The sequence below is a fragment of the Chanodichthys erythropterus genome, chromosome 4 (genome assembly GCF_024489055.1).
Source record: "Chanodichthys erythropterus isolate Z2021 chromosome 4, ASM2448905v1, whole genome shotgun sequence".
Taxonomy (NCBI): domain Eukaryota; kingdom Metazoa; phylum Chordata; class Actinopteri; order Cypriniformes; family Xenocyprididae; genus Chanodichthys; species Chanodichthys erythropterus.
In genome coordinates, this window is record NC_090224.1 from 24920051 (window position 1) to 24947632 (window position 27582).

General features: G+C 38.1%; 1 protein-coding gene across 1 annotated transcript in view; it reads left to right on the forward strand.

Moving 5' to 3' along the window:
• The window catches only part of bcl11bb (BCL11 transcription factor B b), a 34837-nt gene extending 7888 nt beyond the window's left edge, over window positions 1-26949 (forward strand). The window contains exons 2-3 of the mRNA XM_067383389.1: window positions 1510-1869; window positions 24409-26949. Of these exons, the coding sequence (XP_067239490.1) occupies window positions 1510-1869; window positions 24409-26366 (2318 nt within the window). The 3' untranslated portion in view covers window positions 26367-26949. The remainder of the gene's footprint in view (window positions 1-1509; window positions 1870-24408) is intronic.
• The last annotated feature ends 633 nt before the right edge of the window (window positions 26950-27582 follow it).

Sequence of the window (27582 nt, forward strand, 5' to 3'; positions counted from 1 at the left end):
GTTATAAATATCCCACAAAAGCTATATGAAATTATTTCTGAAGACTTGCAATATATGCTTGATATGTACACTGTAAAAAATGACCGTGATTTTAACAGTAAAAGACTGTAAAAATGCTGCGGTGAAAAACTGTTGATTGGTTTACAGAAAGTTTCCGTACTATATACGGTGAATAACTGTAATAGATCTAATGGTACATTTAATGTAATTTTACGGTAAAATACCGTTAAATTCACAGTTTTTGAAAGTGAAAAATAACAATTCATTGTAAAATTTACAGTGAAAAACCGTATATTGACATTCCCACAATTCCCTGCGTGATACTTCACATTTGATATATTTTCGTTGAAATAACTCTTTCTTCTTAGTTTTTCTCATTTTTTTTCTAATCAGTTATGTACGTTAGGGTTTTATGTTACATCTAATGTTGTTAAATTAATTTTTTTTGCATTTTTAAAATTTCATGTATGTTACCATGATGGTGTTTAGTGTGTGTGTGAATGACACTGTGTGCTCCTTCTATATATTAGTATTGTCCTCCTCAGCTTGTGGAAAAGCTGCTTGTGATGAACTTTGATTCATCATGTGACTCTCATCACCACCGGGTTTGGTGACTGTCAGTGTATTATAAAGTTACAAAACAGATATTAGTACTTCATTAGGTTGGTAAATTAGCATTATATCAGTTAATGAAATACATTATTTTACCGTAAATTTAACAGATTTAAAATGTAAAATTCACATGTAACTCCGTAAGTATGTTTACGGTTTGATGTCATTTTTACAGTATTGTTCTGGTAACCACAGCTGCCGGTATTTTTCCGTAGAAACAACGGGATTTTTTTTTACAGTGTATGCACTTTACTTTTTAAGGTGTTTTTTTGGAGCTTTTTTGGTCTTTTTTGGAGCTAAAATGACAGTTTGAAGATTCAACTCAAGATCAGTAAAATCAGTAAAAATTTCAGCACAGTGGTTCATTTGAGAATGCAAACAGATGTTTTCAGTCCGGTCTTGAATGTGGTTACAGTTGGGGAACTTCTGATATCTTTTGGAAATCAAATTGTTCACCTGCACTTGCCAAACATGGAATGTTGTTCACACTGTTGTTAATTAGTCATACACGTACTGTAGCTAGCTGCAAAATTTGCAAATGAGAAAATAAGCCATTTGTGAATAGTCAAATATATTTGGTATTGACTTGATTTCAATCCTGTAAGATTCAGATGAGCAAAACGTTAACTTAGACCCTTATGGATTTGATCAATATATATTATATTATATATAAATGAAAAAGAGAAATAGCCAAAGAAAACAATATTTAAATTAATACAAACAGTCAGAAACACATTGGCAGACTTTTATCTATTCAATTGTTTGCAACTATCAAATTGATCTGTTAGATCTCAAAATTGATTATTATAAGCCATTTATTATTATTATAAAACATAATGTGCCTAAAAAGAGTCGTGCACTGACTGATATTTTTCCCCCTCGTCTTTCACGCCTCAGCTGGGCCAGATCATGACGCAGGGGTGGAACAGTGCCCATCGGAGGGCTCCATAGCCAGCCCTGTGGGCGGAGCAGGAGAGAGTGACCTGCTGACCTGCGGTCAATGTCAAACCAACTTCCCCCTGGGAGATATTCTAGTGTTTATCGAGCACAAGAGGAGACTGTGCCCCGGACCCAGCGTCTGTTTCGACAAACCGAACGACTGCGGCGGCTCCCCGTCCCCCAGACCCCCACGGGTGGAAGTCTGCCGGAGGTCTGGACCCGTGGAAGTTGGGATCCAGGTCACGCCAGGAGAGGAGGAGGAAAAAAGACTGACGCCTGCCAGAGGAATCTGCCCCAAGCAGGAGGGCGTCCCAACAGGTAGGTGTTTTATACTGAGGGCTGGAGGAGGGGAAGGTTTAATAGTGAAGTTTGGCAGGAAAAAGAGGTCTTTGTGTGTGTGTGTGTGTGTGTGTGTGTGTATGTTACAAACACATACACACAAATATTCTTACTTATATACTTGAAATGTGTAATACTCTTAAAGAACCAACAAAAAAGTGGTAACACTTTACAATAAGGTCTTAAATATTAACATTATTTGATGTATTAACTAACATGAACCAATAAAGAGCAATACATTAGTTACAGCATTTATTAATCTTTGTTAATGTTAGTTAATAAAAATCCGGCTGTTCATTATTTGTTCGTGTTAGTTCACAGTGCATTAACTAGTGTTAACAAATACAGCATTTGATTTTAATAATGTGTTAGTAAATGTTGAATTTAAGATTAAGATTAATAAATGCTGTATTGTTAATTCTTAGTTCATGTTAACTAAAGTAGCTAACTAATGATACCCTATTGTAAAGTGTTACAAAAAAGTATTTTCTTGTCAAGAATCTTTTCGCTGTTCTTCAGCTGTATGATCTTTTGAAGATCTTACAATACATAGCAACTAAAAATGTATTTTTGATACACTGTAAAAAGTGGTAACCTGCAACCATACAACCGCGCAAGCGCTAAGTGAAAGTTGAGACATAAGTTGCCACTAGGTGGCAATACGCACAGTAGTGATGTACTGTGCAGTAGTTGAAGAAGAGTGTGTAAAGAGCGATACAAAACAAAAAAGTAAACAATGCAATATATCCTTCTCCATCATTTTTGTTTTGGTTCTTGTTCTAAACTTTGCACGCAATGGCAGATACGCTACTATTCTTCTTCTATCCTTCCAAGCGAATGCCCTGTAAATGACATGACTCAGTGCTGCCCTCTGATGTCTGGTAGAGTATTAAATCAGCAGTTGTACTATGCACACGTCAAATGCGTCCATCCGCAGTCATCTGCGGTCGAGTAGTATACTTTGAAAGCTGTGCGGACACGACTATGTGCGAGACGGAGCGGAATGAGGAAAATGAAGTATAACCGGGCCTTTGCTTCAGCTTATTACAACACAAACACACACACATACAGTATATATGAACACGCACATACTGTTCACCGGTTCTGACTGGATCGCTTCTCTGAAAAGGTCCTCTTCTTTTGACTCGGGCCTTCAAGAGGGATTAACACCCCTTGCATGATTTTATTAGAGCAAGACGTAGCATCTCTCTCTCTTTCTCTCATCTCTAAGTGAAACATAACAGCCTTGAGTGCGCCAGCAGCTGAAACCAATTCTCTAAGAAGAAAAAACTCCAGAAATCCTTACCCGACGTGTTTGGGGGAAATATCATCGTATTAAGAAAAAAAAGGCTAAGAAAGCCCATTAAAATTCAAGTGCTAAGAGACATAGTGTGCGGATTAATGAAGAAGATTCCTTATTCCGAGGGTTAAAGACTCAGTTTAGCGTGTGGGGCCTGGAGGGGCCACATGTTATCTTCCACCACAGTGCCGCCCACCCTCATCTCAGCACACACAGCCTGGGCAAGGAAATGCTTCACTTGCTAGTCAGAATATGACAAATAGAAACAAATCAAACACACACACATTTGCTGCCCTACACTATAGTCAGCAGGACACAGACTTCAGCTTCGTCAAGACTTTTTTTCTCTTTTTTTTTAAAACCAAATTATACAAAGTTATTAGTTTTCTGTATTTGTTTGAATGTGCCTTTTCAAAGCTCTTTATCTTGAGAGTATTATCTGAACTTTTTACTGAACAACTTCAGCTTTAGTTTGCTTCGTTGACAGAAGTGGAGAAGTCGTCAAGGTTATCCACAGAAATGCAGGGCAGAAAGGTGCTTTGGGCTTGAATTAAATATTTCCAGAGCATGAAAGCTTTGCTCAACACATTAGATTGCCACTTAACTGTCTTAAGTTTCAGCCAAATTAGATTATTTTTAATGGGGCTAATTAAATACAATATGGAGCTATGGTTGCCTAGAGGCAAAAACCATACATGCTGTGGGCCAAAACGCCAAGCGTTAACCCTTTCGCATCTCATCTGGAGATGTTATAATGAATGCTAAAAATGGCACTTTAAGATTTAAGATTGTATGTGTTAAGATTTGTTAAAGGAAAAGTTCACAACAAAAAAAAACAATTCTGAAAATTATTTCGTCATTTACTCACTTTCATGCTGCTTGGCTGTCAAGCATTTAGAAGTCTTCCACTCCACTGCAGCTGTTAAATCTAGTTTACTTTAAAGGTATAAATCTTTAGGCACCTCACAGTCTTATCTGATTCCTGAGTTAAAAAAAAAAATAAAAAAATTGATTTTGAATATGAGTTTTAATTTTTAATTTTTATTAAATAAATAATGAAATACAATTACTTAAATAATTATATGTACTTCAAAACAAATTAATAATAAATTAAAACAATTGTATTTTAAAATTGATTAACTAAATATAGCTTCAAAACATACAAGACTCGATGAAAACCGATAAGAACCGTGATGCATCAGAGAATCAATTTTTTTCTCCCACACCTAATTTACCTGCATTCAAATATGGTGCATTGAGAAGTGACACCAGATTTGACATCAACAACACCATGCAACTGATTGCGGAAGTTTGAATATAAGCATTTGCAAATGAGATTTGAGAAGATTCTCAGTGAACTTCAATTTCTTTCTGTTCTTCACACAAAACTGTTGTATGGCTTAAAAGACTTGTATACAATACATTACTTTTTTTCATTTTTGGAGCTCAACGGCTTTCATTATATGGAAAAGAGCAGCATGAACATTCTGCTAAACATCTCTTTTTGTGCTCTATGGAAGAAAAAGAAAGACTCAAATCACCAAAAATAGATCACAAAAATCAGCATGTCCCTTTCTCTCTGTTCCTCTAATATAGAAAATTCAGACATTTGAAGTGTTTAAACTAGCTATTTTTCATGCTAGGTGTATTTTATGCTAGATAACAGTTAATTTAATAGTTCTCGAATTGATTTATACATCAATTTGTATCCTATTCATGGGAAGTGCCCATTACCTGCTGTTCATGATAGGATGACGCAAGTGCTATTTTCATGCTATTTTCAAATCTTATCCGTCATATCTGAAACTGCCCTTAGTTTCTAATCAATCTCTGAACTGTCTAGCTAATCATACTCCATGAACGCCGGAGAAAGTGTACCGCATCATGCGCTTGTCCTTTCCGCCGCTCCTCTAATCACCTAGCATGCGCTCATTTAAATATTAGAGTAGGCTTTAATCATGGAAAGTAATCAGTGTCATGAATATTCATACCGTGCCGGTCTAACAGTCTCATTGTCTCATTCCTGTGCCAAATCGTGTCTTCCTGCCTCTCAGCTGTCTGCTCTGATGGCCCCAGTCTGGTATCAATGGAAAGAAGTTTAAAATAAATACACTATTCATACATGATCCTAAGAGAACAGTGTGTGTGTGTGTGTGTTGTGAGAGAGTTTCAAAAGATGGGGAGACTGATCCCTGTTCCAAGTGATGAATATTTGCACAGCGGCTCAAGAAGACGCCATTTGCATAATGACTTTGTAGTTTTGCATTAATTAAATTTGCATATGAAACTGCGTTAATTACCTCTGATCATCTGTTTTCAACGTTGCAGCATTTGATGTCCAGCCTTCGGGGTTGTGATTAGGGGTTACAGTGGCTGTTTCAGACTGTGCTGTGTGTGTGTGTGTGTCTGTGTCAGGGACTGAAGCAGAATAGAAAGTGAATTTGATGAGTCAGTTTTACAGTCCTTTTTCCTCTTTTTTAAATCCAAACTCTTGCTAATATTCTGGCGTATGAAAACAGCACTTCTGAATTCTGTAGTTAAAAAAGAAGAAATGTTTTTGAAGTTCAGAGCAATTTTTAAATACACAGTGTGTTCAGCAAGCTCAAGGATCAGCTTTTGAATTTTCATGAAGGTGCTGTGTCAAGTACTCTTATACAGGCATTTTTTAAATGTAAAAATCATCAGGAGGTTTTTGTCTCTTTATGCAAAATGAACCACAGATCCAGTGCAGAAAAAACATTGTTTTCTCACGTTTACACCATAAAGGAAATTATACTTATCCTTGACCACAAGATCGCAGCATAAAACTCCAAAACAATATTACAATTTATGCTATACATCAGTGGTTCTTAAAGGGGTTTGTCTCTGAACCCACATTATACATTGGACACAATTGTTTGATAGACAAAAACTCTAACTTAAAATAAAATATTTAGACCTAACAATATGAGAGAATCAAAGTTATCGCCTAAATATAAATATTGGGTTACACTTTATTTTAAGTTGTCCTTATTACAGTGTAATTATACATTTATTAACTACTGAGTAATACATGTATTAATTAACTAGCTACATGTACTTACTATATGGTTAGGATTAGGTTTGGTCTAGGGTTAGTTGTAATGTAATTGTGTAATTATGCATAATTTATAGTTATTACTACAGTAACTACATGCAACGTGTACCAAGCACACTGTAAAATAAAGTGTTACTGAAAATGGACAATTGTATAATTGCATAAGCAACCACAGAACAGTGATTTATTGTCTTTATAGTTTTGGTGTTTGTTTCATAAATGTAAATTGAATTTTGATAGTTTCATGCTCTTGGCAGCCAATAATTCACTGCTAAAAACACATTGTGGTCACACAAACCATATTTATTTTATCCTCTTTTATGTATGTTAATGTTGCCTGGGTCATATTTTCTTTTGCTTTGCATAGTTTTGTTCATGGTTTTTGAGGATAAGTGCATGTCACACATCCTGTCCTTGTGTTTGTGCATCTTTGTGAATTTATTGAATATCCATTGATAAGTAATTGCATTTTATTTTTTTGCATTTACTGTAGCACTGTTTTCCTCCTGCTGTGTGCAACCTTATCCGAACAGATCTGCGACCCATTTTTGTGTCGCCACATTCCAGATTAAGATCAGTTTATTTTCAAATTCAACAGCCATAAATTCTCAACTCAAATTCAAGTACATCTTAGTCCGATTTTTTTTTACAGGCAATATTAATATATTTTTAAAGACAGATTATTTAATTTCACTGACAAATTGTGGCAAAACATACCATTGTACAAGCATTGTTTTTGGACATATATGGTACTGTTTGACATCCTTTGAAATACCATGTAAATACCAAGCCAAATGAGCATACAGTAGTAATCAGTTCAAATACCACAGTAAAGACTGACTTAAAATTGCAACTAAAACCATATTGAAAGGTACAATTCCCCAAGTTTTCATAATGGAAGGAGCACAAAGTTGAATGGTTGAAGTATGTATTTAAAAAAAAAAAAAAAAAAAAAATATTGTTTTGAAATTATTTTTCTCCCTTTTGCCATTGGTCAACAAACACATAGCCCCGCCCAGTATTCATAATTTTCAGGGAATCAACCTTTCTTCTGCCCTATTTAGTACGCTTAGGTAAATAATCAAAATAATTACACGCCATCAAATCTCATTCAGGTCTCAGATGTCTCTATAGTGTTTGAAGGACAGTCTTGCTGTATCAATCTCTCTAACTTCTGACCTGTAGCAGTAAAACATAAAGCCATGATGCCTGGCACTTAACAAAAACCATACCCACGATCCCTTGCAACACCCAAGCTATGCCAGCATCTCTGTTGCAGGGTGCCTGTGGTTAGAGCCTCTGGGATTTCAGGCCTGCTTATTTTTGGGATCCATCCAAACGGGACCACCCCTTCGCAGTCTGATTGGTGCTGTCTGCTGGCAGGGGTCAACCTGGTCCATGTTGGACGCATTATAGAGCAGGACAGCGCTGCATGTGCACTCCACGCCGAGTCCTGGAAAGAGTTAAAGTCTCCCACATGAAGGCATCAAACGCTCCACATACCACTTTATTGTAGTCATATGGCAGCAGATTTGATATTTTTCCTTCCACAGCAGGGAATAAAACTCGCCACTAATTTGGACTGTGAGCGTCGCCACTAAATTTCAACATGTGCTGATGGTGTTGACCAGATGTGTAACGCTTTTTTCCCTCTTCCTCTCTGTCTCACTATCGCACTTTTGTCAAATTATCCATGATTGAATTCAAGGAAAATATTTAAGAAGAAATTGCAAGGATGGTGAGATGACAGTGATTCAAAACGTTGGATGTAATCTGCTACCAATGGAAGACTGCAGCTTTATTTCAAAACCTACCCTTCTAAAGCTGGTTTGCTGGTCTTTGCTGGTTTAAGCTGGTCTCTAGGGTGGCATGATATATTGTAAATTAATCAGTATCGCAATATGGCTTAGTGCGGTTATCAAATCACAAAGGCAGTGATTTAATAAATATATGCACTGTTGGTTTGAGAGTGAAATTCACTGTGTTCAGCTACATGTGTGCAGCTCATGATACAGTGTTTCTGCATCTCTGTTCACAGTAAATGAACCACGAGATGCTGAAATAACGTATAATGAGCTGAATGTGTGTAAATGAACACAGTGCCACGCTTCACTCTGAAACTCACAGAGCTTAAAAAATATTCCGTAGTTTTTACAAAATAATTTTGGCAGCTGTGGTTGCCAGAATAATTTGGTAAAGAATACAGAAAAAACTGTAAACACATTTACAGAACAAACTGTAAATTTTATAGTATAAAACTGTAATTTACAAACAAGAAAATGTGAATGTAAACCAGTAAATTCAACAATGCACACTACTGCTAAAAATCTGTTACCTTTAACATATACTGACAACCACCATAATAATGCAGGTGGTAAAAGAGAAAGCCACATGAAGAATCAGAGTTCATCACAAGTAGCTTTTCTACGAGCTGAAATATATACTAATATACGGAAGGTGCACAGAGTCATTCACGCAAACATGATACACCATCATAGTAACCCACAACACTTACATAATGCAATAAACAACAGGAGATGTAGCATAAATCCCTAATGTACATAACTGATAACAAAAACTATTAAGAAACATGATTTTTTAAACAAAATACTTTCAAATGTGGAGTGTCTCACAGGGAATTGTGGGAATATCAGTTTACAGTTTTTGACTGTAAATTATACATTGATTTGTTCTTTTTTACTTCTAAAAATTTTAAAATTTACAGCATTTTACTGTGAAAATTGCATAAAATGTCTGGTAAGAGCTTTTACAGTTTTTCCCTGTATATAGTACGGGAACTTACTGTTAACCTATTTAAAAAATTTTCTGCTGTGTTTTTACAATATTTTACCGTTAAAATCACATTCATTTTTTACAGTGCACAGTAAAAGCACAATGGTTAAATATTTGACATTTAAGAAATTAAGACGTAAATATTAATACTATAATTGTATGATATTCGTTAATTTTATACTACAATTGTATTGTTACAATACATTTTATATATATTTTATTGAATAATATTCACAATAAAATAATAATTATAATTATTAAAATAATAATAATTATTATTTTATAGTCATCATGGGTCAAAAACAGTGGAAACGTGACCTATATACAAAACTGAAGTGGAAAGAGATTTTTTTTTATTATTATTATTATTCTGTTCACATTATGGTAACTGAAAGAGGTTTGAGTTGGTTTTTCCCATTAATGAATAATTGAGTAAAAATTATTAAACAGTCATTTTTCATTTTAGCTTTTATCCAGATGCACTCCCCAACAAAATCACCCCGACCATTCTAGAATGATTCATTATTTCCAAATATAACTATTTAATAAGCTGGTGACATCGCAACCTACAACGCAGACAATCGCAATGTCTTTTTTTTTTTTTCAATATTGTTTCTATATCTGTTACCCTGGTGATTAGCTGGTCTTCCAGCCTGAACTAGCAAGTGCCCAAAACACCTTTAAAACCAGACTTAGCTTAGCCTGGTCTAAACTGTTTTTCTCAGCAGTATAGTCATGGTTTATCAGGTCACATCTGTTAATTTATGCCATTTTAATTGAAGAAAAAAGAAAAAGTAAAACAGACAAGTCTTAATGTATTTTATTTCTCTTTCCTTTTATTCACTTGACATTAGGATAGCTCTACCAGTAAGACATTACAATAGTCTTGGCACTGCAGGGTGAGAAAGTGGAGAGTTATTTGCCAAACACTGACTACAGTGTCACAGTCAGGCAGCCAAGCCACACACATGCTGATGCCCAAAGGAGAAAGCTCTTCTGGGGGCTGTCTCAGGCAGACAGTGAAGGATTATCGGTTACGACTCTCTAAAACCTGCAACATGTGCAATCTGTCTGTACTTTAATGTCATCTTCCACATGGCACGTGGTTTATTGACAACAAACATTTTACGTGTTTAGTTTAGAAAAGCTCTGAGTCTGTGAACATTTGAAAGGATGTTAATAAAAACAGTGTCATTATCAAGAGACTGCACTGAGTTATACTGCAGTAAACAGTATTTACTTCCATTGCTGTGGTTTAGTGTCAGAGTTTGGTGGCAAAAATTTGCCATTGTATGTGGAGTCCTGCTGAGTCTAAAATAACCTAAGAATTCACTGGGAATGAATTGTGACAACTCATAACATTGTTTATTTGTGCATACTGTCTGTGTTTTTTCAGCATACCCCACCCATAAATGAAAATTATCTGATTATTTACTAATCCTCATGCTATCCCAGATGATTTTCTTTGTTCAGATGATTTTTAGAAAAAAATGTGAGTGTATGGGACATCCAAAGTTGACGCTTTAAAAACCACACATAGCAAACATGACAGTAATCCACACAACCCTAGTTGATGAACAAATATCTTCTCAAGTGAAACGATAGGAGAACAATACTTACATTTTAAACAGTAGCACTTTATTTCAATGGTCTAAAACATAACCCTAACCTAACAGTCTACAAAGTCTACTACAGTCTACTAATACACTAATGAGAGTTATTTGACATGTAGTTGCAAAGTTTCTTGCAGTTACAGTAGTAGAATGTCTAAAGTGAACCAATGAAATAAAGTGTAGCATTTTAAACGTATAAATCGTGGCTTGTGTGTTTGTTTGATGTAAACATCAGGATGTTATGAAACTCACATGAGATGTGACAGTCCTTTGTGCTTCCTCATCACTTCTCACGTGCGTTTCACAACTTTCTTACATCATTCTTTATGTGCTAACGTTTACATCAAGTGTAAGTTTTAACTCTTTCTCCGCTAATAACAGAATTTTCCTTCATTTATGACACAACGCTTCACAACGTTATATAATAGGGGACGCTATTTTGACAGTTGGCCAGAAGGAATGGTTTATAGTTAATAAAGTTTTAACTCCTTCCCCACCATTGATGGAATTTTCTGGTTTTCCGTGTTTTCACTGTTATACGGTAGGGGATGCTATTGTGACAGTTGGCTGGAAGGAATGGTTTATAGTTAAAAAAGTTTTAACTCTTTCTCCGCAATTAACAGAATTTGCCATCATTTATGACACAATGCTTCCCCGCCATTGACGAAATTTTCCATCATTTGTCACAATGCTTCCCCGCCATTGACGGAATTTTCCGTCATTTGTCACAATGCTTCCCCACCATTGATGGAATTTTCTGTTTTTCCGTGTTTTCACTGTTATACGGTTGGGGATGCTATTGTGACAGTTGGCTGGAAGGAATGGTTTATAGTTAAAAAAGTTTTAACTCTTTCTCTGCAATTAACAGAATTTTTCGTCATTTATGACACAATGGTTCCCCGCCATTGATGGAATTTTCCGACTTTCCATGTTTTCACTGTTATACGGTTGGGGATGCTATTGTGACAGTTGGCTGGAAGGAATGGTTTATAGTTAAAAAAGTTTTAACTCTTTCTCTGCAATTAACAGAATTTTCCTTCATTTATGACACAACGCTTCCCCGCCATTGATGGAATTTTCCGACTTTCCATGTTTTCACTGTTATATGGTAGGGGACGCTATTTTGACAGTTGGCCGGAAGGAATGGTTTATAGTTAATACATTTTTAACTCCTTCCCCACCATTGACAAAATTTTCGTTCATTTATGACACAATGCTTCCCCGCCATTGACAGAATTTTCCATCATTTGTCACACCGCTTCCCCACCATTGATGGAATTTTCTGGTTTTCCGTGTTTTCACTGTTATATGGTAGGGGATGCTATTGTGACAGTTGGCTGGAAGGAATGGTTTATAGTTTTAACTCTTTCCCCACCATTGATGTAATTTTCCGTCATTTATGAGATAACGCTTCCCGCCATTGACGGAATGTTCCGGCTTTCCGTGTTTTCACTGTTATATGGTAGGGGACGAAAAATTCTGTCAAGTGTGACAGTTGGTCAGAAGAAATGGTTTATAATAAATAAAGTTTTAACTCTTTCCCCATCATTGACAAAATTTTCCGTCATTTCCGTCAGTCCCTTTTTTAAGCAGCGGCTCTGTTCTTTCTTTTGATATATTGCATGTTCAGAAATTCATACACCAAATATTCTGGGGACCATGAAAGTTTTGTGAAAATTATCAAAAAAAGAAAAAAAAATGGTGGGGAAAGAGTTAAATAATAGTGTTTTTCTTACACACATCTCTTGTTTCATATGATTTATCAACTGTGGTTGTGTAGATTTACTTCGTGTTTGTTTTGCACCATCACAGAGATGGAATATTTTTAAAAATCTCAATTTGTGTTCATCTGAAAAAAGAAAGTCACATACATCTTGGATGGCATAAGGGTGGGTAAATGAAGAGAGAATTTTCCTTTTTGGGTGGACTGTCCCTTGAATACATTAAAGGAATAATTCAAATCAAATAATGCAGTTTGCCTGTTGCAATTCATATTCTTTGCAGCAGACTACTGCATTCTGGCATACTTTACTGGGAATATACAGAGTTAAGTGTACCATGCTTGTGTCTTAGTATGAGATCAGAGCAGGTTTTTTTTATTATTAGCTGTCTTTTTTGGTCTGTTCCCATCAGCAGCAAGTACTTGAACACAAGTCGAGTACTCCAAAAAAAGGGGAGGGGGCTGCTCTGTCATGTTGATAGTGGTTGATGACATTACAGTCTGAGATTTGTAGGATGAGAGCCGCCATGATAATTCAGCATTAAACCCTCCCTGGCAGCCCACTGAATGAATAAACCCTGGATCTTATCAGTTTTTATTCATGCCAGTAAGGGCTTGTTCTTGCATGTCGTGTGCGGCAGATGTGGCCCTCCCGGTATGTTTGCTGAAGGCATTGGCTAGATGAAAGACTGTTCTTAACCATAAGCTATGCGGGGAGCTGTGCCAAAAGCTGAAAACGCATCATTGTGAAAACAGCCCTGGGAGAAGCTGATCTCCCCCAGCAGAGGATGAAGAGGGCTTCGGTGCAGGGCTGAGGGCGAGATGACACACGACGGAGGAATCGGCACTCTCTCTTTTAACTTTTGTTCTCATAAGTATGACTGGCATGAAGCAGTTAACCGTCAATGTTTTTAATCAGTAATTGTAACTGTAGATACAAAACTTCTCTTCTTAATTTGCATATTTCTGCACATTAAAAGTAGTATATGGATAGAAAGTATATGTAGTAAGATAAATTGTAACTTTCATAAATAAATAAAACACTAAAAATTACAAATCAATATTATGAATTACGCATTGGTTAATTTACGTCTCACAATAATTATAATGCACAGTATGAAAGATGTAGAAGAACAAAGGTCTACTGTCTGACTAAAAACGTTATAAATAATAGAGGAGGGACTTCTGGGATGCTGGTTAGTCCTGAGAGTAGAGCTCAGAGAGTTATAACAATGGATTTTAATATTAAGTTAGGTATTAGACAAGTTTGTGTGTGTGGTCTGAAACAGAGTTGGATAAACATGCGGTATTAAGTATAAACAACAATTATAATATGCATGAACATTTGCCTTGCGATAAACATAGAAAGTATTTAATTTTCAGTGTGAAAATGAGAACTTACATTATTATAATGTATTTTAGTGAACAGTATATGCGTTAAATGTAAAAAAAAAAAAAAAAAAAAAGAAAGTTGTTTAACACCATTTTAAAAAGTAGAGTATATTATTCCATTCTGAACATATACAAGTGCAATTCTAAACTTACAGCAGGCAGATAAAATAATCCACAATTAAATAACCAATATTAACCAACTGTAAATATCTAATTTTGGCTTATATTGATAGATTAATTTGGGTGTTAGACAAGTTGTGTGTGTGTGTAAAAAATTGTATAAACGTGGTATTTAAGTATAAACAACAATTATAATGAGCATAATACAACTATTAATGTTTATAGTGAGATAAACAGAAAGTATTTAATTTTCAAAGTGAAAATTAGAACTCATTGTTTTATAGTATTACATGTTAAATGCAAAAAAAAAAAGTATAATAAAAATTAAACAAAGAACATGACACTTCATCTTTAAAGAGATGCTTTTCAAGACATAGTGCTTCTAAATAGGTAATATTGGGGTAATCTGGTGCTATTCCTTTAAGTTTTTTTATCATATGGTTAATGATTATTGTATTAATGCATGGTTATGTACTACATATACTTCATCGTTTAAAAATGTGCAGTATGCAAAAGAGGTACTCTATCCCACAATGCAATGCACTTGATCTGTGGCAAATGAATTCGAAACAATATTAAACACAATTTTTAACATTTTTTTTTTTTTTTACTTTTTACTTGGTATTTAATTGGACTGGAATAAAAATGTCTAATATCAGTTTTTATTTCCAGGACACTAAGTGGACATCACTATGCTACTAATAAATATTGTATTTCTATTGTAGCATATAACTGTTTGAAACGTTACATAATGCATGCTGTTTACCATGTTTTGCTCATTGTTAGACAGTGTTAATTAATGCATTAACTAACAGTAACTAACCATAGTAAAGTAGTATTCTGAACATAGTATAAATCTAAAAGTTGGCAGTCCACAATTAAATATCAAACATAAACAAATTAATTTTCCAGTGCTGATAGATTAAAAGAGTATTAGGACACATTATCTCAGTGTAAAACATCATCCAGGCACTTTTTTTGGGGGGGGGGGTTGTTGATGATTTGAGACATGTTAATTGTAATATTGCATACAATTTAGAATGTGCTGTATATTATGCAGCCTAAGTCTTTAGTCTTGGACTACATGCTTTCGATTTGGCATCTGAGTTTGTGGCCACCTGTATCTGTGTTAGGGATTATGGGTACTCACTGATTCTTGCACCAGTCGTAGCGCTGCAGCTTTGGTCCTGCTGAGCGCAACAGAAGTGGAACCCATTCACATGACTGGCATGTGTCGCAGATCCCGGCACATAAGGTATCTAAGGAGCTGTTTTACAGGGCCCTGATTGTTTGGGAAGGCGCACTGAGGGCCTGGGGATTTTTACAGTGAGCTTTAAATGGGTATAGAAGCCTGAGCCCAGCTGGGGACCATTATAGTAGACGTAATCCAAAAAATACCAGGGCAATTATTTCACATACGGGATAGCTCTCCGCTCTTTTCTGCTTCCCTTGCTCACACATGAAAAATCCAGCATGAACCAGCATGAATTTTATATTGGTCCAGGCTGGTTTATGCTGATTAGAGCTAGTAATAGCGCTGGTCTTACTGGGGACAAGCAAACCAGTAACCAGCATCCCAGCATGCAAAACATATATTAATTACTTAAGGTATATCTTAAAATAAGGCTGAGTTTTAAGGGTGAAGTCACTTAATTATGATACATTTTTCAGAAATCAAGACTTTATATTATGTGATTTTGCTTTTCAAGTAATTGTATCTTCATTTAAAAATGTTTAGATATTTGTACTGTAAAATACGATAAAAAAAAGAAGAATTTTTTTTTTTTTTTTTTTTTTTCTTGCAGTGTAGTCAGATTTAATGTTTAATAAAACATTTGTGTTCAGAACTGAGCGGCCACGAGCAAAATGGCAGAATTCAAACTGCAGTTCTGGGAGTCCTGCACCAGCCAAACAGAGATGAATGAGTATGTTAATGGATATTTTTTTTTAAATTGATCTTTACTTCTAAAACATATAAAATTGAAAGGATTAAAATGATCTAAAGGGCAAAACTTTTTTAAAGTAACAGCTTAGCTAACGCAAGGCTATTTTCATTCCATCTCATGTCAAACATACAGAGATTAGCTATTAGCGCAAACCGCTAGATATACGGGTGGGAGATTTGATTGTGATCCAGGGTATGATTGTGTGATTGCGATGACATGGTGCAATGTTTGCTTTGAACTGGTCCCTTGCTGTCCCCCTATTTGCTTTTTTCTCTCCACCCCACTGGCTTTTCCGAGTCTCCCTTCAGCCGCAAGCACCAGTGTCATCCATCAAGATCCTGCAGCTCTTCTTGAACGCCTTTTCACGCCAGCCAGATCTTAACGCGGTGACGCACACTCCAAGCTATGATTCAGACTAGTTGCAATGCCACAAAATGCTGTGCTAATGCACTTCTCTCTGTTCTCACCGAGCCAAGAGTCATAGCTCTTACTGACAGAGAAGTCTTTCCAGTTGTTTTTCACTGTCCTTTCCCGTCTGCGCCATAGGACGTCTTCGCTCTGGCAGTATCAGATGATGACAGGGCACTCTAGGGTGGCATGTGTTTTCATTTAGACAGTTACGCTACCCTTGGCTGGCCTGTTTCTTCATGAGACTGGCAGTAAGCGTGCAAGATGATGTCGAAGGCTGATGTAGGTGTGACAGATAGGTGAAAGCTCATGGTGCACTGCAAAAAAAAAAAAAAACATAATTTTTGCCTTGTTTTAAGATCTTTAAAGCAATATAAATTTACTTTTACAAATGTATATATAAATGTTTAAAGTTATAAGATACTCCAGTAATATTATTTGCCCAATAAATGTTTTAATTTACATGAAACAGGCCACCTCTTGAGGGCTGCCATTCACATATTCCCAAACACTTGTTTTATCTCAGTAATCTGTTATTGTACACTTGTTTGTTTGTTTGCTAATCATGGCAAACTCTGAATAATTCATTTCTACAATGGCATCGGTAACTGAAACATTTCACTTGAATCCACACCTCTAGGTGTCAGTATAAGTCCCAGAGAAATGTCATATTAGCCAGTGAAAAAAAAAAAAGTACAAGTGGATCCTTAACTCATAAAAGCATACCTTGGGTCTTTATCGACCTGATAAAACCTGTTGTGTCTGTTTTCTTATTAAAGGATTAGTTCACTTCAGAATTAAAATTTCCTGATAATTTACTCAACCCCATGTCATCCAATGTATTTATGCCTTTCTTTCTTCAGTTCAAAAGAAATTAAGTTGTTTGAGGAAAACATTCCAGAATTTTTCTCTATATAGTGGACTTCACTGGGGTACAACGGCTTGAAGGTCCAATTTGCAATTTAAATGCAGCTTCAAAGTGCTCTACACCATCCCAGCCGAGAAATAAGGGTCTTATCTAGCGAAACGATTGGTAATTTTTTCAACGATGTTGGATATTTTGAAGTTGGAGGAGAAAATTTGTTGAAAAATTTTGTTGGAGGAAAACCTTTCCAGTATCATTACGTAATGCATGGTGCAACGGAGAGCAGTAATTGGGCACATAGTTGTTATTAAAGTATTAGGAGAGTTTATTGTGGCAGTTAGAGATCCATCCATGTTAGATAAAAATCCGGGTCTCTAAAGACCCAAATATGTAATAATGATTGGTGAAACATTCATGCATTTAAGGATTAATATTAAATAATGTAATTTGTATCAGAAAACAAGGCAAAAATACTGATTAGAAGGTACTGATTTTTTTTTTTTTTTTGGCCTTAACCCAAACTGCTGAATGGATCTTGTGTGTTAATGGGATTGGATGAATTTCTTATGGGTTCTAGGTGTTTTTTCTTTCTTTTTTCTTTTTTTGGTTTGTGACAATGGCTGAGAAAATATACTGTAAGTTTGTGTAGGTGTGGGTGTGACTGTGGGTATGTAGGTGTCTTTTGCATGTATATGCATCGGTATGCTTGAGTATGTGCTGTGTGGCCGCAGTTTGTGATGTCCCTCCTCTGTGCTCCTGCAGATGGAGACAGATTGGAACGGTTACTGCAACAGGCCTGCTTTCACTTAGACAGGAGACGTGTGTATATGTATGTGTGTGTGTGCCTGCCATAACCACTATGCCTGCCACTATCCTCTGTGGCTTCTCTACACACATTTTTTCCACTGTAGAATGGGAGTCTTTTCATATACAGTTGTCCATCCTCATTATGGCCAGGAATCACAGATAACTCTAATCCACTAGTGCACTGAACTAAGGGAGGATTATGGGGAAAAAAAGATGGCAGCGAAATTGATAAAGGTAATTATTAGTTCAGTTTATGGTAGCAGGTTTTCACACTAAGCACCTGGCTCATGGTTAACAAGATTGTTTTCTTGTTGAGCCAACATAAATCACTTTCTTAATCAGTGTTTTTGTTTTGTTTTATGAAGTCTAAATATTCTTAAAATAAGATACAGGGAATATTGATATTGTTTATTATTCTTAGCTCACTGAACTGAAGTTTTAAGCATGAAACTTTAGATTTTTGCTAATGGTATAATTATCTGAAAACAAACACTATTTTTATACTTTTTATTTTTTGTATTTTTTATTTTTAAAAATGTATTTCTCAAGTAAATTTATCTTGATTTAGGGATTTTTAGATATTGTTAGTGAAAATTATTAATATCACTTTTTGTAAACAACAAAGTTTTTTTAGAGTTTATTTCCTACAAGCAGAGCACATCAAAGAGGATGCAGACAGACAGACAGACAGACACACACACACACACACTTTGCTGCGGGCTGTGGAATTTAGCATGAAAATATCAGAATCCCCTCAAGAAACTGGTATGGTGGTTTTGGCCTCGGCATGTGGTCTGGCTTTCCACTCATCATCTTCCTGCCAAAATCATTTATTTCTTTGTCATAATCATTTATCAAGGACAATATCATGGTCTGTTAAGGCCTACAGCTCAATCAATCTACAGTCACATCTTTCATGAGGACTGAGAGAAATCCAGACAGACAGAGAGAAACAGCAAGAGGATAGACAGTGAACCATCTATAAAATTCAAAGCTAAAGTGTGTAGTTTTTAAAGCATTCTAATTATTAAATCTTAATATGCAGAGTCAGTTATAAGTAGAGTTCTGATTGTTGAAAGACAGACAGGAGGAGTGTTCAGAAAACCTGTCGGTGAACAATCATTATTTTTGCAATTCCATTTGGTTCCACTAGAGGCATAGAAATAGCACAATTAATCTAAATCAGGGGTGTCCAGTCCTTCTCCTGGAGGGCCACTGTCCTACAGAGATCAGCTCCAACCCCAATTAAACACATCTGAACCAGCCATTCAAGGTCTTACTAAGCATATTAGAAACTTCCAGGCAGGTGTGTTTAGGCACACTTAAAAGCTAAACTCTGCTGGACAGTGGCCTTCAAGGATGAGTTTGGACACCGCTGATCTAAACTGACTTTAAAGAATCAATAATACTTTAAAAGTTTTTTTTTTTTTTTTGTAAAATACAATAACATATCCCACAGTACTCTTCCCATAGCAGTGCATAGACATTGTTTATCTCTCTCATACACAAACACTCACTCTAGGGATTGGTGATGTGATCTGGATGTGTGTTGGTGGCACAGACAGCAGAGTTGCACTACATAGAATGCTGCACCTCTGTGTTTCTCATTAGCATAGTGGTCTGGCCCCCTGATTAGCCAAGATCATCACAAACAAGACATCAGTGATGCGAGGTGAGGCCCCACAAGCCCCTGGGAGCCCCAGATCACAGGCATGCTAATGAGGGCCCGTGTTACTGCGGCGTGAGGTGTCAACCAGTCTTGTGACAGGTGCACAGAGGGACGTTTGGGGTGGGGGGAGGGTCCGGAGGGGAGTGAAGGCGTGTCGTAGTCCCCATGGCATCACCTCGTCCTTTGTTCTCTATGCAAATCCACTGCTGTGGCTTTCGACAGCTAGGAATGTAGCGGGTTCGAGGGGCAGAGCTGTGAGATTGCCACGACTGAGTTATGCACACGTTTTTGAATTGCTATTTTAGAATTGTGACATCATCATACTAGTTATATGTATTTTCATGTGCACATAATGTCCTTGCATTGTGAGTTTATCTTGAGTCATTCGCATACACTCTTGTCTTTGCACACACAGAGAAGCCCTTGCGTTGTCACACAAGTTTCACGCATTTGCACACGCTCATTTGTCTTTGCGTTGTGACATCATCAAACAAGTTGCATGCATTCGTACATGCACTTGTCTTTGTGATATGATTACAGAACACGTTGCAAAATTTTGCACCTAGTTACATTTTTTTCATGCAACTGCATGCACATAGATGCCATTATTTTGTCACATGAGTTTCATACATTTGCATATGCTCATATGTCCTTGCGTTGTGACATCATCAAACACATTGTTCGCATTCGCACATTCACTTGTCTTCGCGATGCCATTGCCAAACTCGTATTTGCACATATGTAGATGCCCTTGTGTTGTCACAGAAGTTTCACACATTTAAATATGCTCATGTCCTTGCGTTGTGACATTAAATAAGTTGCATGCATTCACACATGCACTAGTCTGTATATAATTCAGAAATGTGTTGCATGCATTTGCACACACAGATGCCCTTGCGTTGTCACACAAGTTTCACACATTTGCACACACATATGTGCCCTTAGGTTGTGACGAAATCACACAAATTGCATATATTTGCACATAGTGAGATGCTCTTGCGTAGTGACCAGTATTGGGGAAAGTTACTTTTAAAAGTAATGCATTACAATATTGCATTACTCCCTTAAAATGTAACTAATTTTGTTACTTAGTTACTTTTTATGTAAAGTAATGCATTACATTTCTTTTGTGTCACTTTTTCTCATCTGGGCGGGGCTGTTTGTTTTTATAACAACAAAAAAAGTTCTATTTTTGGCAAATGTAAAGGCCCTTTCACACCAAAAGTGAAATGAATAAGCCTCAGGCTGAAGAAAATGCAAATTCACGCCTGTACAGTAGAGGGCGCAGTTCAAACAATCAAGCCTTTCAGCTGTGCTGCCATTTTGGAATACAGAAGAATAGGATGCAGGAGAAGAAGTAAATGAGTAAATGTATGCTCACATTTAGTCTAGAACTAGTCAAGAAGAACCATCATGTTTACACAGCGCACACAACGCCTCTGTACTCCCGATTTCTCATGGGAACATGGGCACAGGAAATCTGTCAGTCAATAAATTCGAAAACAAAGTAACTTCCATTACCTATTTGAAAAAGTAACTCAGATATTTTGTTGTAAATGTAAAAGTAATGGGTTACTTTACTAGTTACTTGAAAAAAGTAATCTGATTGCGTTACTTGTAATGTGTTACCCCCCAACACTGGTAGTGACATCATCAAACGAGTTGCATATGTGTGTCCTTCCAATGTGGCATCAACAAACGAGTTTTACGCATTGCCATGAGTGCATATGTCCTTGCATTGCGACATCATCAAATGCATTGCACACATTCACACACGCATGTCTTGCGATATGACCAACAAAACAGTTGACATGCATAATCTTATCTTTGCATTGTGACATTATGAAAGGAGTTTCACATATGTCCTTGAATTGTAGCATCATCAAACCAGTCTCATGCATTCACACATGCTCATATGTCCCTGTGTTGTGACATTACCAAACGAGCTGCACATTATCGCACACACACATCCTTGCATTGTGACAACACCAAACGAGTTTCACACATTCGCACATCATCACATGACTATTCCATTAGTCCAGCTTCAGTAAGTGATTGGTTCACGGTCGGGTAATGCTGGAGACAGCAGTAGCTAACGCTAATGTTGTTTCCCTCATGAAACAGCAGTGCTCTCAAGTCTGCCAGATTTGTTCGCAGATAATTAAAAAACACCCTCCAGCCCCTCCTCCTCACTTCTCTGTCACTGCATTCATGCTCTTAAAAGGAAATTAATTGCCACAAAATGTTGAAATCAACATATCTAAACCCAGGTTGGAGGTCCCTGAGGATGGACTAATTGGCCGTGAGGTTTTGTAATACTAAACCCAAGAGGGTGGATAAGTTTAGTGTAAAACCCCCTCTGCGTACACACGCACGCTTGTCATTAATCACATATCCTATACACACACACGTAGACATCCCAGCACTGTTTAACACAGCGAGAACGCTACTGCAGAGTTGTTAGCTTCACACACGCCAACAGCCAGCTCTGTAATATAACAGCCACAACTCAATTTAGCTGTTTAACCTGTAATCCCGGCAATATTTATTGAAGTGCAAGAGGGAAGAAAATTAGGCTATTAGGCTCTTGCAATTGAATACATTGAGAGGAGAAAAGACACTCTGTTAACTGGCAGTTGACCTCTGCGGCCCGCAGCGAACGGTTTCATGGATGCGGTCCGCGGTAATTACTGCAAATTGAATCACAGAGCGAACAGCGATGATTCTATAATGAGCACTTTTATTGGCTGGAGCACTTTGCTGTGACATGGCCCTCCCAGGCCTCTGTAGTGAGGCACACACACACAGTAGGACCCAATGGACCATGATCAGATGGAGATTTGTGTTCCTGAGGTGCCTGATGGGTAATTTCACACCATCATGCCACACAAGCTGCTGTCACAAGACATGGATCTCTGATGGGTCATTAGCATATCCTAACTTATTCACTATGGGTTTCTCTCTCTCGTTCTGGCTTGTTTGGAAAGTTGATGAAATTTGTCTTTGGTCGTCATTAAGTCTGCCTGTCTGTTAGCTGACACGGTCCCTTAGTAACATATGGTGTTTTTTGTATGATGTGATAGGATGCAAATTGCAATAGCTCAAGCACACAGTTATGTTGGGGTAAGAGCGTGAGCGCACACACACAAATGCATATATTAGTGCATGCACGAATGCTCTATTACACTCTTTTTGTCGATCCCATGCTATGTTGAGTCCTGTACAGCCATCAGAGGAATATGGGATGTTAATGAGGCTTTTTTGGAACTAGTATTGGGCGCAGAATATGTCCATTGTTGATTTTATCCAGACTTGGGCTCCTGTCCAGGGGCTCAAAATGAAAATGAACAGCCTGTGTGTATTTTAGTATCTAATCTCCGCCACCTCTTTTCTCATGTCCCCTCAGTGTCTCTCTGGTACTCTCTTAGCATCCAAAATCCCTCCTGCCAGGTGTCCATTTAAAGGCCAGCCAAACCAAACACAGGCTGTGGACCTGTCATACACAACTACTTAGACGTCCAGTGTCTTCCTCTCTCTCTTCCAGGTGTTTTTTAGACAAACCTCATATCATATCTGCAAGGAACCACTCACAACAAAATATGATGATCTTAACAAATCCGCGATATCACACCTTAACCATAAATACTTATGATTCCGAGAGGGTATATGGAATGCTGCTTACTGATGCTACTGCTAATCGTTTTGGATCAGAATTATCAAAATTAAACACGTTACCTGTAATATTCCCCCCCGCACTTCTCAACATGTTTACTGATTAAATGGTGTCAAATTCTACAATACCCATCCATCCCCCCCAAAAAATCTAATTTTTTGATAACCAGTGGCCTCCTTAAACTTGTTTAGAGGGAGGAAAAATAATACATCATCTAAATCAATGCATCAGTTCAGATGACACTTCTGTGTGTACAAACATGCAATTTTATTTGCTTTATATTATGAAAAACAAAACTTGACATGTCTTTGCATGGTTAATATTCGTAATTATTTCAGTGTGATAGCATGCACATGACAGCATTGGCATGTATTTGCAAAGTACATTTTATTGAAAATATCATAACACAAAAATATAAGTATATGGGTGACTGACAGTAGCTAATTATGCACCTGACTTTGTCAATGTATGGACCTGTCAACACGACTCCCTTTCATTCTCTTTCTTTCTTAATCCTCTCTTTCTCTTTCTTTTGCCACAGAATTATCTCCATATGGAAATAGTGAAAGGTGGGGGTGTCTGGGTTTTGAATGGGGAGTTCTATATTAACGTCTGGCTGACATTAGCATTAGCACAATGCGTTGTGGCCTGTGGGCGATACCTGCCATCTGCATTAGGCTCCAGCCCTCGGGGAGCTTCCGTGCTCTCACTAACCCCCTAGTGTGACTCAGATTCTGGGTGAGTCACATACAGGCAGATCCTCTTTGACACAGCTTTAGAGAGCAGCCGGCCCTGTCTCACAGTAGATAACCCGCTAGGCTATCAGAGAGCTCTTGTCTCCCCTCTTAGGGTGATGTAATTTTCATTCAATCTTATAAAATGGCTGTCGCCGCAGCGCAATGAAATGTCTTTCACATGTTGCCTGTTTAATTTTTAAACAGAAATGATCCATGAACCTCACCATAGAGGACTCTTAGCTTTGATTACATTTAAAGCCATCACCGAGAACAAACAGATGCGCAAATGACATGGAAAGCTATTAAAGTGTGCTATCTCAACCTCCCCTCGCACCAGATCAGAGAGTTAATAGCTTATATGTATATATTAATTCCATCCACTTGTTTTGTGTCTTCCAGGAAGAGATGAGCCCTCCAGTTACATCTGCACCACTTGTAAGCAACCCTTTACCAGTGCATGGTTTCTGCTGCAGCATGCCCAGAACACCCATGGGATACGCATCTACCTGGACACCCACCCTACTAGCTGCTCACTTACCCCTCGCTTGGCCCTTCCTCCTCCACTGGGGGCTGATGCCTTGCCCCGTTCCCCTCTAGCCAGCTTTCTGGGTGATGGCAGCAACCCTTTCCAACTGTTGCGTATGGGTACCCCACTGTTACGAGAGCCTCCACCACCTGGATACATGGAAACCCGCTTGCCATCTACCCCGCCCTTTGTAAGCCCTCCACCACCCCGTCATCCTCTGGAACGCCTTGGCCCAGAGGAGATGGGTCTACTGTCCCAGCATCCAAGTGCTTTTGAGCGAGTGATGCGGCTGACACCAATGGGAATTGAACCATCCATGGGCTTCTCTCAGCGTCTTCGTGAATTGGCGGGCAACAACAACAATGGTGGTCCAACTCCCCCTCTTTCACCTAACCGTGTACCCCCTATGCATCGGCTTCTCAGCCCCACTCTCTTCCAGCATGGCTCCAAACCTCTACCTTTCCTAACCACACCATCACAGCCACCATCAGTTCCATCCAGAGGCAATTCCTCACCACCACTAAATCAGGTCGGCAAAGCCAAGTCCTGTGAGTTCTGTGGCAAGACTTTCAAGTTCCAAAGCAACTTGATTGTGCACAGACGTAGCCACACTGGCGAAAGACCCTATAAGTGCCATCTCTGTGACCATGCATGTTCGCAGGCCAGCAAGCTAAAGCGCCACATGAAGACGCACATGCACAAGTCAGGCTCTATAGGGAGTTCACCTGAGCAGGGAGGGCAAGACTCAGCTGGAGAGGGGCTTAAAAACAGTGAGGACAATGGCACGAGGGAGGGATTGGATAATGAGGAGGAGGAAGAAGAAGAAGAGGAGGAAGAGGAGGAGGAGGAAGAAGAGGAAGAACAGCAAAATGGGAGCAGGCCTGATTCCAACCTGAGTATGGACTCAGAGTTGAGCAGAAACAGAGAGAATGGCCCAAGACCCTCCCCAGAGGAAAAGCCTCTGGCCACTGACAGAGTGACAGAAATCCAATACAACAACCTCGACAATCACTTGAGATTGCCACCGGGCAGCAGGCCATGCCAGGAGATGGACACAGATTCGGCAGCCAGGGATATCGACAGAGACAGGCGGCCCATGGTGAATGGCAGAGGCTGCGGCCCGGAGGATTCCATCTCAGCGATGTTTCACCGGAAGCCAATGCCTATTTCCAGCTCCAGCCTCTCTGGGTCTTCTGCCAAGAGGATCAAGGTGGAGAAGGATGTGGAGCTGCCGCAGGTGCCCGTCATATCCCCTGAAAATGTGTATTCTCAGTTGCTTGCTGGTTATGCTGCATCCCGCCACTTCATAAGGGAGCCATTCCTGGGCTTTAACGACTCCAGGCAGTCACCTTTCGGCACTTCTTCTGAGCACTCTTCATCGGAGACAGGCAGCCTGCGCTTCTCCACCCCTCCAGGGGAAATTCTGGAGGGTGGTGGAATGTCAGGGCGAAGTGGCAGCAGTACACCTCACCTCCAGCTGCGGGGTCCTGGGCCAGGGAGACCACCCAGCTCCAAGGAGAGTCGACGGAGTGACACCTGTGAGTTCTGTGGTAAGGTGTTCAAGAACTGCAGCAATCTGACCGTGCATCGGCGCAGCCACACAGGTGAGAGGCCTTACAAGTGTGACCTGTGCAGCTACGCTTGTGCCCAGAGCAGCAAGCTTACCCGGCACATGAAGACCCACGGGCAGTTTGGCAAAGAGGTTTATCGCTGCGATATTTGTCACATGCCCTTCAGTGTGTACAGCACCCTGGAAAAACACATGAAGAAGTGGCATGGAGAGCATTTGTTGTCCAATGAGGTCAAACTTGAGCAGGCTGACAGAGCTTGAGACCACTTTTCAATGCACTGCATTATGGGTTTAGCTGGATAGTTTTTTTTCTTGACTATATATTTTTTGGAGTGTTTTTTTTTTTTGTTTTGTTTTTTTTTTTTGTGAAAACAAACTGCCACCTGAGAAACAAGAACACAGGGAAATGTTAGTCTGCGGTTCTAAAACCCTTCTTGCATTTCCCAGCAACTAACAGAGGAGTAGTCCATTAGGAATTCATGGAGCCTTTCTACTGTGCAATAATTTCTGTATTTATTGGATTATTTGTAATGACACATGGCATGTGCAGGTACATTATCGATGGGTTTCTAATGCATTCAGTTCCTGAAATTATATTTCTACACCCCATCTTATGATATGACAAATACTGAGATTTTGGCATTCAGCCAGTTATGTGTTCTAAACTAGTTTCCTCAAAGGAAACAAAGGGGGTAATTTCTAAAGAAGAGGTCAACTTCTAAAAATCTGAGAAAGTTTTCATGTTATTGTTGCTGTCAATTGCCTCACTCATCATGGGTTATATTCAGTAGATAGATGTAAAGCACTGAATGTCACTTTGACAATAAAATATTCAACAATTTTAAGGGGCAAAAAAAAAAAAAAAAAAAACCCAGGGATGTTTTAAGGCAGCTGATGCAGTTTGACTGCATCTGAATGATTTTCTCTTGACAACCTTTAAAATGAAATGAAATGAAAGTTCATCAACCATGACATTTATGAGAATGACAATGTGCAAATGACAACAAAAATGACAATATTTCCTCTACATTATTATGATTCCTGTATATAAACAGTGTTGAGGCCACCAGTCTTGCATTCCTAACACATTTTTTTCAAAAGGCTGACATTTTTTAAATCCCATATTTTATTTTTAAAGATCAAAATGTTTAGATTCGCTCAAAAATACATCCATTGCCATTTCTTGCCATTTCTTCCACCTTCATCTATCTCTTTATAATTGTGTTTCAGTGATGTCAAAACCTTGTACAAGGTCAAATCCTTTCATATGTTAATGGTATTATAATATGTTTATTGTGCAGTCTTGACTAATTCAGACTGGATTCACTTCTTCATGGCAAGTCATAAGATTCATAAGCTCAAATTGTTGCATTTACTATTAATTTATTAAAGGAAAGTGTTCATTCACAAATGAATCAATTCTGAAATCAAAAATGAATTAGCAGCTATTTGGACACCAATATAAAGCACAGGTGCT